This window comes from Cervus elaphus, chromosome 20 (genome assembly GCF_910594005.1).
Source record: "Cervus elaphus chromosome 20, mCerEla1.1, whole genome shotgun sequence".
Classification (NCBI taxonomy): Eukaryota; Metazoa; Chordata; class Mammalia; order Artiodactyla; family Cervidae; genus Cervus; species Cervus elaphus.
The window spans coordinates 23,995,422-24,008,610 of record NC_057834.1 but is presented as its reverse complement, the minus strand read 5'-3'; the positions used below and the strand labels follow the sequence as shown (position 1 = coordinate 24,008,610).

The 13,189-nt window shown below is 47.6% G+C and overlaps 1 protein-coding gene across 6 annotated transcripts in view; it reads left to right on the top strand.

The window, feature by feature from the left end:
- Positions 1-10,540, top strand: part of ILDR2 (immunoglobulin like domain containing receptor 2) — a 65,936-nt gene extending 55,396 nt beyond the window's left edge. For 5 of the 6 annotated variants that reach the window (XM_043877379.1, XM_043877376.1, XM_043877378.1 and 2 more), the window contains 3 exons: positions 3,756-3,972; positions 5,086-5,761; positions 7,005-10,540. In XM_043877379.1, the coding sequence (XP_043733314.1) occupies positions 3,756-3,972; positions 5,086-5,761; positions 7,005-7,040 (929 nt within the window). In that variant the 3' untranslated portion in view covers positions 7,041-10,540. The remainder of the gene's footprint in view (positions 1-3,755; positions 3,973-5,085; positions 5,762-7,004) is intronic. The other variant, XR_006335756.1, reaches the window with a different exon arrangement.
- The last annotated feature ends 2,649 nt before the right edge of the window (positions 10,541-13,189 follow it).

The window sequence follows — 13,189 nt, the reverse complement described above, 5'->3', positions numbered from 1 at the left end:
CAGCTTTCAGGGTCAGAACTAGTAGGAGTGCTGGTGACACCACCCTAAAGAAAGTAGCTTTGAGTACACGGAGGAAAGAAAAAGGGGTTCTGGTGTGAATAATAGGGTGGTAGCAGGGAACTGTATTCAATATCCTATAATAAACTATAATAGGATTGAAAAAAAAAAAGAATAGCTCAGTCATGTACCATCTTGGCTTCTGTTGCCTCTTTCCATGGGGCAGTCAGTATTGCTGGGCTGTGCAGTGGGGTTGGAACCATTTTATTAAAACAGCCTTTCCCTACTACTTCCCTTAAAATATATTCAAAATAATGGCTTACAATGTGGAGGCTTCAGTATCAGTTTTTTCCAACATGAAAGGCCCAGTTTTTTCCAACATGAAAGGCCCTAGCCTCGAATGACAGTCCAACTGCCAACTTGCCATATCAATGAAAGTAAAAGAACAAGTCTGCCAAATGAATCTCGTAAAAAAGATGCCTACATTCCTTTCAGATACCCAGTGGCAGAGACTGAGGGGCAAGCAAAAAGTCAAAAGAATGTTTTACTTATTGAGTCTGTAGGCAGCAGGGCCCCAACCCTTAACTCACCCACAGACCTTGGAGACTTTGCAGCTGACATAGCTGATTCTTGATTTGGACTCCAGATTAGTATCTATCATGAAAAGCAACACAGGGCAGGTCTGACATGGATGGGCTAATTACCAGAGGTGCTGGCAGGAGTGGGAATGTGGTCACTACGCTTCTCTCTTTGAACCCTCCTTGCCTTGGAACCAACCCGAGACTCAATGGCATTGTTGGGAAAACAGTCCCAGACTAGAGGAACTTTATTCAGATTAAGGACAACATATTCCTCCCAGTTTGCAACTCTAATTTCATCCTGTCTGAGTTGCATCCATTGCTACCTCCTCCCACCACACTGGCTATAAAAAGACCATCTCCAGATTGGAGTGTCAGGAATGCAGATGTCACTGCGCTTGACAAGCGAGTTGTAACAGTGTTGTCATGGATCCCTGTAAGGGGACAGACAGTAGAGATAGTCAGAGTTCGCGGAGAAAGAGCCCATGGAGGAAATCTGTGAACTCACAGCTCAGAGGAAAAACAGAGGTTAGAAATAAAGGGTAGATCCCGGTTTAGGTGATGTCTCCCGTCAGCCTGGATTAAAGTGGTCTCCAAAGGCCTGGCTGGCCAGAAGGAATCTTAGAGTCCAAGGGGTGGCCTGGGTCAACAGATGAAGAAACAAAAGCCCAGAAGGTTGAAGTGACAATATCAGGACTACAACCGAGGTCTGCGGATTGCCGTCCTGTGCTTTTCTGCTCAACTAGAAACTTTGGAGCCAACTGTGGATGGTGCCATGGCTGCAGTAGCAGTTTATATTCAAAGATCACAGCCTTCTAACTCTTAGGACTTTCGGATGTTGGAGCTGGAAGAGACCGAGATTGTTGAATCTACCTCCCTCATTTTATGGAGGAGGAAAGGGAGGCCGAGACGGAAAGTAACCAGTGCCAGAATTGGAGCCCAGAACTCCTGGAACCTGCAGGTTCACATTATAATAACTGCACAGAGATGAAGTAGAAATCTAAGTTCTCTTTACTTTGAGAGGTTCTATCCCTAAAGAGCAAAGTAAACCCTGGGGTGGATCGTGGCCATGGGATAGTCTTGAAGATCTCATCTCATAAAATGAGCCACACCTAGTTTCAGGTGTGGCAAAGGAGTAATAGATTCTGTGAGAAATGGGAGTTTCAGGGTCAGGCCCATGAATTTCCCAGAATGTGTGATCCTCATTCACCTACTCTTTTTAAGTAGGGGGTTACTCTGGGGATATTTTAGTCTGGAATCAGCAAACCACAGCTCCCAGAGCACATATGTTCCACCTCCTATTTTTGAAGTAAATTTTCTTGGAACACAGCCATGCCAATCTACTTGTCTTATCTATGATTCCTTTCATATTGCAATAGCAGAGTTGAACAGTTGTGACAGTAAGACTTGCAAAGCCTACAGTATTTACTATCTGGCCCTTTACAGGAAAAGTTTGCCTCTCCTGCCCTAGAGTTCCATTATTAGGTGTCTCTGAAGTGGGGGATGTTGATGTTCATGTTCACTGTGGCAGAAGTTTCAGAACAGCATACAGCCTGGACCATCCATCATATGAATGGAGAAACATCTCTTCCTCACTATCTGAAGAGATGAAAAATGTCCATTATTCCCTGAAGTTTAAGGCAAATTCTGAGCCAATAATGTAATTTTTCAATAAACACACTTGGTGCATTTTAAAGTTCTCTTCTGTATGGTTCCCAGAAGACTGGAATTCACTGGCATCGTGAGAAAAGGAAGAATCTAGATTTTATTAATCAATAGGATCTGAGTTATTTCCCTTTAAAATAGGCAGGCACTAGACCATTCTCCTTGCGAGGAGGAAAAGACTTAGATTATAATTCAAAACCAACTGATCACATGACCAAACTGAATGGCATTCCTGGGCAGCCCTGTGTCCTGGTCAAACAGGACAAGGAGGTTGTGTTTATGCCATGCAGGGAGGCCCTCCCTTCCCTTCAGGGGTGGGAACCAGCAAAATTCCTCTGCCCCTCTAAGGACTGTTGGGGATGGGGAGGAGATAAGGTAGAGGGGAACCTGACGCACACTTGTGCTTCCCACGTCTGATCTTAGTGTACCTCTCATTCGGCAGCCAGGCCCTACGCCTTATAATTGTTGATTTTGATAATAGTTTGAAGTTCAAAGGATTTTTAGAAAACAAATGGATTCAGTTACATTACAAATAGATTTGCTAGATTTACTTTTTAAGTAATGTGAAATTCAATCCATTTCAAAGTTTTATAAATAAATAGTTTCTTTTTTTTTTTTTCCTTTCCAGAAAGGTCCATATTCACAAGTGCTTTTGTGAAAAGCTACTTAGGCCACCCTAAAAAATGAGAAAGTTATGACCATCCCCTCCCTTTTTACATTTTTGGGCTGGGACCAGAGCATAAGTGGAGGCCCATAGACCATAAGTGCAACCTAACCTTCCCCTTTTCTTCCTACACTTCCAAACAGCTATCCTGGCCATCCATGGCCACATATACTTGGAATAGTCTGGGGAGTGAAGAGGTCTACTCAAGCCACAGAAATGGACTTGGTACTGTTCAGGGAAAATATTCCAGGTTCCTGGATGAACATCCAGAAGCAGGGTGTGCACACTCTCTTCGTCCTGTGGACTCCAGGCTCTGTGGGGAGGGGCGCAGCAGCAGCTGGGATGGGGTGCATGTGAAGCACGGCATAGGACTGGCTCTGAAGGCTCCATCTTGGGACGCAGATAACAGCAGGGAAGATACTGTGATCCATGGCTTTTCTCTCTTTTTGCTCCTTTTGCCTCATGCCTGGGATCATCATGGCTCATCACTGATTTAAACAAGAAGAAGCAAAACATTTGAGCAAGGATGATGATATACTAGGAGACCAGCTGCAGAGAGCTTAAGTTCTGGAAAGCCTGCCTTAGGTGGAACAATAACAATTGTTTTCCTATTCCAAGAACAGAGCATGTGGGAAGCCTCCCTCTCTGTAGGCAACTAGGCTTCCAACTGAAGCCAGTTCCTGCTGAGCTGAGAACACAAATACCATTAGTTCAGGTCTACAACCCACCCTGGACAGGACTGAGATCCTCGGGTGGGAGTTTCCCAAAGCTTCCAGTCTTAGCCCTTAACCAAGTTCCTGATCTGTCCTCCAGGTAGAAAGCTCTGTCATGCTTCGTTTTTGTCCTTGCAGATAACAACACCATCTCGGAACTCAGCTCTCTGCATGAGGAGGACAGCAGTTTCCGCCAATCTTACCATCAGATGCGAAACAAGCAGTTCCCTGTGTCTGGGGACTTGGAGAGCAATCCTGACTACTGGTCAGGTGTCGTGGGAGGCAGCAGTGGGGCAAGCCGGGGGCCCTCGGCCGTGGAGTATAACAAAGAGGATCGGGAGAGCTTCAGGCACAGGTGAGGGTAACTGTGGCAAGGCAGCTCTGGTGCTGGGTGCGAGGAGGCAAAAGCTGGGAGGCAGGATGGGTCTGAGGCTGCAAGGATCCGAGAACGGCTCTGTCTGCCCTTCTAGGTTATCCTGCCTCATCTCTCTGTGGCTATTGAACATCCCTTTCCCACATGTATTAAGCAAGGGAACACGAGGCACCATGTGCAGAAGTAGTCAGTCAAGGCTCTTTGAAGAGGGTACTCTAGACCCCTTAATGAGCCCTGCTGACATTTCTCTGCCCTTCTCATATGCTTTATCTTATAACCTCTAAAAGACCCCACCCATCATCTCTCTCATTTCTGATCATTTGTTTTGTGAAAGGTCAAATGCCAATTATACTGTTGGATTTGATTCTCATAATTCTAAAAGGCAGGCACTATCAATGTCCTCCCAGTTTTAAGTTGGGGAAGCTGAAACTTAAAAAATTCTGAGAACTTACACAGGGTCATGTGGTCAGTGAATGTGAAGGGACAAGATGTGTGCCTGGTTTGGTGTGGCTGATGCCCACTGATAGCGCCTTCCCCACTCACCTGTCCTTTATATTGAAGGACAGTAGATTTGCTCTTCTCTCAAAGCACCAACTGCGGGGTCCCTCTGGCCTGCTGCCCCGCGAGGTAACCTGCCCTCCGCTCTGATGAAGGAAAAGGCCTCTCTTTATCACCAAATATCACAGGGCTCCGTGGGCCACAGCTGTTTGGACAGCAGGCCACATCGCCCATGCCGGCTTTGAGGGTGTGAGAAGTGAGTCAGGACATACCATAGTGGCCAAAAGGAGGCCCCACGTGTGTTTCAGCACCGTGTAGATCACAAAGTAGTTTTATTCACACAACCCCTTAATCCTTAACGCTAACTCACCAGATGGACGGACGCCTAGACTTGGCTGTGATTCTGAGGCGTGAGAGGCGCCTGGGGTCATGCATCCAGCCAGGAGCAGAGCCGGGTCTCCGGCCGCGCAAACTCCTGAGCGAGGCCCGACACGATGGGATCCTTAGATCCCAGCGCAAGCTCCCTGCCTCGCGCGTCTGACAGGTCTTGGGTACCTGGGCCTTCCAAGGACTGACCGGCGCCTCCTCTGCCCGCAGCCAGCAGCGCTCCAAATCGGAGATGCTGTCCCGGAAGAATTTCGCCGCTGGGGTGCCGGCCGTCTCCATGGATGAGCTCGCGGCCTTTGCCGACTCCTACGGCCCGCGGTCCAGCAGGGCAGACGGCAACAAACAGGAGCTCCGATGCGGGAGCCGCTTCGAGCGCTCGGAGGCGCGGGCGCACGGGAGCCTCTACCAGGACGGCTCGCTGGAGGAGTACTATGGGCCGCGGAGCCGCAGCCGGGAGCCCCTGACCGACGCGGACCGCGGCTGGTCCTACAGCCCACCGCGCCGGCGGCCGCCGGACGACGCGCACTTGCCGCGCCTGGTGAGCCGCACGCCGGGCACCGCGCCCAAGTACGACCACTCGTTCCGCGGATCCGGGCTGGAGAGGCAGGTGCGGCCGGAGGGCGCCAGCCGCGGCGGCAGCCTCGAGACGCCGTCGAAGCGGAGCTCGCAGCTCGGCCCTCGCAGCGCCTCCTACTACGCCTGGTCGCCGCCGGCCACCTACAAGGCGGGCGCGCCTCCGGACGACGAGGAGGACACGCCCGACGACACGTTGCCTCCCTACAGCGAGCTGGAGCTCAGCCGGGGCCCGTCCTACCGCGGCCGCGACCTGCCCTACCACAGCAACTCGGAGAAGAAGAGGAAGAAGGAGACACCCGTGAAGAAGACGGTGAGGCCCAGGCTGCCTCCCCGGGGGCCGGCGGGCACAGTCGCCATCCCGGGGCCGCGGGGCTGGGGAGGAAGGAGAACAGAGCGGGAGGGCCCGCCATAGATGCGCAGACGCCGGGTGGGGCCCGGGTGGAGAGAGCAGGCCCTCCTGCTTGGGGAATCCGAATGTTAGGCTGCTCTGTCCCCCACCTCCTTCTACCCAGGCAGGACCAGGTGAAGTAACTGGACGTGGAGCCCGGAGCGTTGAAAAAAAGCAGAAATAGCAGATATGTAGGTGCAGCAGATTAGCATTAATGGCCAGCTTTAAGAAGCATTTGGCATCAGGGATTCTAGGGGGTCATTCCCACCACAGGCCTTGAGGTGGGACTATCTATGCTCTATGCATGCTTATATGTGCGCTCCTCCCTACCACCTCCTCCCTTTAGAGTGAGGGTTTGTAACTTGCATCGAATGCCGGAAGAGTCCACATTCCAGAGGTCAGTAGCCGTTGGTATTTATGAAGGACAGCTCACTTCTTTTTTTCCTTTGACGTTTTACTGAGTGTAAACTGTACTATGCCTGTATATGTGAAGGAAATCGTTCCTTCCCTGCCCAACTCATTTGTCTCTTGTGTAAGTGGCCTTATTTAGACTTTATTGTTTTCCCTCTAAATACCAAGAGCTGCCCAGTGAATCCTGCAGCCGCCTAATGTGAGCTCTGAACCTCAGAGATTGTTGGCGGACAATCACAGGTCGTTGTGGGTTTCCAGGGCGCCTCTGTGCTCCAGAGGCCCTCTCCAAGGCTGGGTGGTACTGCCTGCCTCTCTCGTGGTTTTGTTTTTCTCACGGTTCCCAGCAGCACGTTTGCTTTAGTGTATAATACAGGGAGAGAACATGGATGTAAAAAGGTTCTGGCATGATTATTAACCCCTCCAAAACAAAACCTGCAATGACCCAAGTATTGTGAGTAGAGAAGGAACTTTCAGGTGATGTCAGATTTACGGTGCACCATCCACACCAACTGTTGTGGAACTGTAAACATTTTAGATATCCCTAAAGGGGTGAGAGGTTTTTCTGTGGTCATGGAACTAAGTTCTATGAGATGCATGTTGGCTTCAGCACCAAATGAGGCTTAGGGGCAGTAGTCACAAACTTAATGAAATGTCCTAAAAGTCAGAGTGTGCTAGGCTCTGCACAGGTGTGGATTCTTCCCAGAGAGCCATTTGTTGTGTTTCTTTCATCAAGCTTTTTCTGTTCTTTCCCCAGAGTGACTTTCCAACCAGGATGTCCCTTGTGGTCTGATATTTGTTTTCAAGACAACTCTCTGAATGACTGGGAATTGGAAACAGAACACGGGGACAAGATACAAATCCAAGAGCCAGCAGGCCCGGGACCTTCTTGGGCCACCACCTTGGAAGATTTGCTGATCTTTGCTTTGGCAAGGGATGGGGGGCAGCCTTTAAGGGAGGCTGATTCCAAACCTCAGTGCCCATCTAACTAGTTTGAGAAACTTATCAAGAAAACAACTACAGGTGAACACATTCCCACATATGGAGTTTATCACCCAGAGTTCATCCTGCCCTGTCTCCTCCCTTAGCCAAAGCAGGATTCCTTTTCCATTTCTGAAAGAGAGTCAGCTCTGGACTGCTAATCTCCAGATAATGCCTGTGCTACAGTCTGCTTTTCCATACCTCCTGTGCTGGGCTTAGAGACAGAATCGATTACTACTATTAGAAGGCCTTTACCCACAGCAGCAGAAGATAGCTTCAGGCAAAATACACCTTTTAGCCCCGTCACTTCCCAGTCACTAGTCAATGACTGTTGTTACACTGCATTCAGGCCTGCGGTGAGCTCAGTGACCATGACCTGCTGGACAATCACAGAAATGACTTCAATTTGCTGTTCTGAATGACAGTTCTTGGCTGGAACAAAACAAGAGCTGTCAAAGTGGTATTTCTTTCTCCACTCTGAGAACATGAACTGCTTTTTCTCTCTTGTCATAGCGACGTGAGTCTTGGACATCAAGGGCTCTTCTCGTCCTCCCCTTTCCTGGGCTGTCCACAGGTTGGTGCCACACACAGAGCCCCATGCCCCTCTGCACTCTGATTAGGTTATCATCAGGTGCCTTTTGATAAATGCCCAAGATACACATGTGAAAGAGAAGAGGGGGGGAAAAAAAAGAGGAGAAAAGAATAATGCAAAAGAAAGAAAAATGAGAAAGAATCTAAGAAGAAAAGAATGTATGGTCTCACTATATGTTGAATATGGGCCATTTCCTCTACAGGCTCCGCTGGCTCTTCTGTGTGTTTTATACTTCATTTACCATGAGTTGTTCCTGCCCATCCCAGTTTCATCATTCCAGGACACCTGAGTGTGGAGTGGGCATCACCAGGCTGCCAGTCTAGATGCTCTTGGAAGATGAGGGATACTGCTTTCTCAGGAAGGAGCACTTCCTACTCCGTGTGTGCATGCTAAGTCACTTCAGTCGTGTCTGACTCTTTTCAACCCCATAGACCATAGCCCTCCAGGCTCCTCTGTCCATGGGATTCTCTAGGCAAGAATACTCGGGTGGGTTGCCAAGCCCTCCTCCTGGGGATCTTCCCAACCCAGGGATCAAACCTGCTTCTTTTACGTCTCCTGCAGTGGCAGGTGGATTCTTTACCACTAGCACCACCTGGGAAGCCCTTTTCTACTCCCACCCCTGCCTAAAGGATAGATTTTGCCTAGGTCTCTTTGGATTTCATAATTTGTATAGATTGTTTAAATTTTTTAAAAAAGCTACAAACTCTTCCCTTCTCATCAAGAAGTGCAGTCTATTTCTCAACCCCTTGAATTTGGGATTGGCCATGTGATTTGATTTAGCCAGTGGCCTAATAACAGGTGTGACAGAAGTAGAAACTGACAGATTCTTGTGCATGAGGAAATTTGTCCTCTCTTGCTGCTTTGGGGAACCTTGCATCACCACCAGGTAAATTAGCCTGGCTGGCCTGCTGCATGATGAGAAAAAGGGCCCAGTTACCCCCATCACCCTAACTGGCAGCCTATCAGCTCTCAGCTGATTGCAAACATGAGTGATCCCAGCCAAAACCAAAAGAAGAACTGCCTAGCTGAGCCCAGCCCAAACTGCTGATTGTAACTCAAGGCATGAGCAGCTGGTCCACTGTTTAAATATTCATTTTTCTTCAAGGAAAAAGCTGACTTTTTTTTTTTCTTGTCTGAATATTTAACCCCCAAACCCCAGACTCTCTGACCTTAGGTGACTGCGAGTTCCTACTTTCTTGGATAGACTTTTGTCAAAGCTTTCCACCCCACACTCTTGTGATGGGATACTTGTTTAGGTCAGATCACTGGTAGACAGTGTTGCTTGGTCTCTGTGTCCCTCTGCTTCAGCAGTGCTCCATCCTCTGTCTGTGGATCCGTGGACAACTGCTGAAGAAAGTTTCTTCCTGAGCATCTCTTTGGTTTTCTCTGGAACCACCTGACTGGGGCAAGGCCCTTTTCTCAGAGTACCATTGCACTGATGTCCATTTAATTCCTGGCATTTCCAAACCAGTTCTGTGTGTGCAATGAAATAAACAAGTGGCTGGGTGAGGGTCAAAAGGATGAGTTGATATCATTGCTGGGGGTAGAACTGGCCTGCCAAAGGACTTCATAATGGCCTTGGCCTGTATGAGTTGAACCAGGAGGACAATTCAGCCCACTGCTGGCACTTCCAAGGGCTGGAAGACACAAGCCATAACCCTGGTGCTGAGCTTATAGACTTGCTAGTGTCCTTGTCGTCCGAAAGCCTAGGTCTCATCTGTCTGTTTGGGCCCCATTTCCACTGGAAAAGATGATTAAAACACCAATTCTTAGTCACCAGCTTTGGATTTTAAATTGCTCAGGCAATTTTGGAGAATCTTGGGTAGCTGAAGTAGTTATTATTTCTTTATACGGAGCACTGTGTCAGACTATTCACCACCAAAGAGCCCCATAGCACCAGCTGCAGAGACCAAAAATACTGCTCTCGTTAGCCGGGGGCATTTGTGATTTTGGTGAAGGGAGCCATGGGAAAGAATTAAAATCGGAAACCTGAAGGCAACAAAACTACCGGCAGACAATAAAAAATACAAAGATGATAACAGGCTACCGAAGTAACCTGGGTCCATGGGACCAGGTTGTCCTCGGAAGGGCTGCGTACATCACTCAGACCTCCAGGTTTCTGGTCAAGAGAGCAAACAGTCATTTCTGGGTGTGTGGACAGGAGACAAGTCTGACCGGACAAGTAAAGGCAAAGCTGGCCATCCTCAGCACCCTGGCTTTTCTCAACACATCCTTCTGTTCCTTTCCCCCTGACTAGTCCTGTGTAGAAAGTGCTTACACATGTTAGCTTCCTTCCTTTGTTTTATTGGGGGTAAAAGATTAGGCTTGTGTAAGACAAGATCTCTGTCCATGCATGCGTGTGTGCTCACTCACTCAGTCAGGTCCCATTCTTTGCAACCCTGTGGACTGTAGCCCGCCAGGCGCCTCTGCCCTTGGGATTTCCCAGGAAAGAATACTGAAGTGGGTCACCATTTCCTCCTCCAGGGGATCTTCCTGACCCAGGGACTGAGCCTCATCTCCTGCGTCTCCTGCTTTGGCAGTTGGATTCTTTACCACAGCCACCCGGAAAGCCCACTCTGTCCATGGGGACCCTGCAACTGAATAGAGGAAACAAGAAATCCCCAAGAAAGAATTGGGAGATTTTATACGTATAATATGAAATATTGCTATGGATAAATTACAACAAACCCAGAGAATTAAAGTTTTTTTATTTAAATGGGTATATTTTGATATCTAAGTGTTGTGTGTATTTGTCCATTCATCCTATTTAAAGACATGCTTAGTGATCTGAAAAGCCAGTATTAAAAAATCTGAGCTGAAAGAGGTGAGTTAGAATGGGGAGGGGTGAGAGGCAGAGGCCTGGGTAGGGTGATGCCGGAGAGTGTTTGCCTGCGAGTCACAGCTGAGTCAGGGACGCGTTGGATGAGGGGCCAAGGAGGCAGGTGCCAGGTAGATGAACTTCTCTAGTTTCTCATGCAGAAACTCATGAGGAAGCTAGGAGCATTTGCCATGGACCTGGCGCTCATGGGGTGCTCTCCATCTGCTCCTCCAGGGGTTCGGTTCTGCAGCCATGGAGTATTGCTGCCCACCTTCACTCACACAGGGAATATCTTGCAGAGATGACGGTTCTCCCATCTCCCTTTCCACACCAGGCAGACTGTGCAAACTGGGCATGGGAAATGGCTGTCGCTCTAGCCTAAGAAACATCTAGACCTAGCCACACCTGTAAATATTTCTAGTCTGAAAGACTTCATACAGGTAATCCAGTCAGACCTTAGGCAGCCTTTGAGAGAGGCTGAGGCCACTGATCATGTTGTAACCCAGCCCCTCTTTTCTTTAAAGATGGAGAAATAAACCACTGCTGCTATTAGTGAAGTCAAAAACCTAACTGAGTCTTTTCTTTTGGATTAGCATTTTCCCAAATTGTCTAACCATATAAGTTACCTGATTGCTGCTAAAAATGTAGTGTTGGGCCCTGCGCAGAAGATTAATAGGATGGGTCTGGAGCTAGGATTTGTACTTTTAACACGTATTTCAGGAGAGTCCTGTGATCACATGTATTTGGAAAATCTTACACTAGATCATACCTCATCATGTGCCCCAAACACTTAGTCCAGAGGGTTCCTTGGGCTTCGAATATGTTTCTTCAGATGTCCTAGTGCAGTCGCTCACCCTCCCTTGGGCCTGACGGTGGTGAAGCCCCCAGCAGTCTCACGAGGATGGCGGTGACTGGCTTACCAGGGTCCAGGGGTAGGAGCACTGTGCAAGGCAGAGAGAAAGGAACCCACCCTAGGAGGCTGTTCCCAACGCTTCCAGTCCTGGAATAGAGATCCTGTCGTGACAGTCTCAGATCTGACAGGAATTGCAGGTAACTTTCTCATTCCCCTGATGTCATTCTGCACAAAACTTAGATCATGAATAGAAAGAAACAAGACCTTGGGGGAATGGCAAAAAGAAATCATTTTTTGAAAGATTCAAATCGCAGCCTGACTGGTCAACACTTTCTCCTTAAGACCCAAATTGAATGAGCAAAAATAATAAAATCTATGTTACATATTCTTCCAACATCAGATTTAAATGTTGCCACAATCTTACAGGATTTTGAAATTGATTTCTAGAATGTAGAGATCCAAATTCACCAAAATGGGGGCCAGGTACTTAAAAAAAGTGCCTAGTTTTTTCCTGTCAGGATCCTTCCTCCTCTTCACCTGGAAAACTGTTCAATGAAGCTTCGAGTAAGGGACTTTTTTTTTTTTTTTTTTTTTGAGTAAGGGACTTTTAATGTGAGGATGGAGCAAGGATAGTGTGAGCTGCTTTAAGCAGCAGCCTGAGTTTTAGCACTGCCGGAGGGTGATAAGAATAAAGTTTGTATTTTTTCTATGGTGTATTACTGTTTACAAAACATTTTCACATACATTATCTCATTGATTCCTCACAGTGACCTCTGTGATAAAGGCAGGGTGGATGTGCTGGTCCCATCAAACATAATGTAAAACTGAAAATGACAAAGGCCAAGTGATGTGCCTATTGTCAAATGACTTTTTAAATCATAGAGCCAGGCCTTCTGACTGTCTCTCAAGGGTTCTTTCCAATTCCTACAATACTTGTGGGACTGGAATCAGCCCAACATCTGGGAGAAGAGTCCTGGAGGTGATGCTCACTCATGACATCACTGGAATGAACCTGTGGAGACAAGCACTGTGGGTTCTTCATCTTGCCAAGCATCGGCCCTCAAATGCTGCTGTGAAAGGAAGTCAGTTCTACTCAAGGAGACTTTCATTAGCCATGCTGGAGTTGAGAAAAGGTTTTGATAAAAATGTGCTTTAGATTTTAGAATCCTTCCTGAGAAGGAATTTCTGAGCCAAATAACAAATTCCTGTAGACTCAGAATTCCAAGGCTTGGGGTGAGGCTGGATACAGGTCCATGTAGTCTGGCCCATTTCTTTTGGGAAGGCTAAAAGAGCTACAAATAGCTTGTCTCTTACCTTGGCTTCCAAAAAAGTCACTCTATATTAACAAGTGTATTAAGCACTATCCAATGAAACTTTTCTTTGTGGGAATAAAGGACAAGGGAATAGAAGTGACAACAGGACAAGAAAGGTCAGAAAGCCGCTTCATGATAGTTGCCTGCCCAGTTGTTTCTGAGCCTTGTCTGTGGCATCAAAACTGAAATGTCTGTATCACTGTTGCCCATGACTTTTTTTTCCATATCAGACATATAAAGTGAATTTGGTGGTAATGTTTAAATAAAGCATTTTCACCTACATTGGTTATTAAGAACTCATGATTTATCATAACTATGTTTAATCATGATCTGTCATTAAATGATCTGAATAGAAAAAAACTCATACAATACATGACCTCCTCAG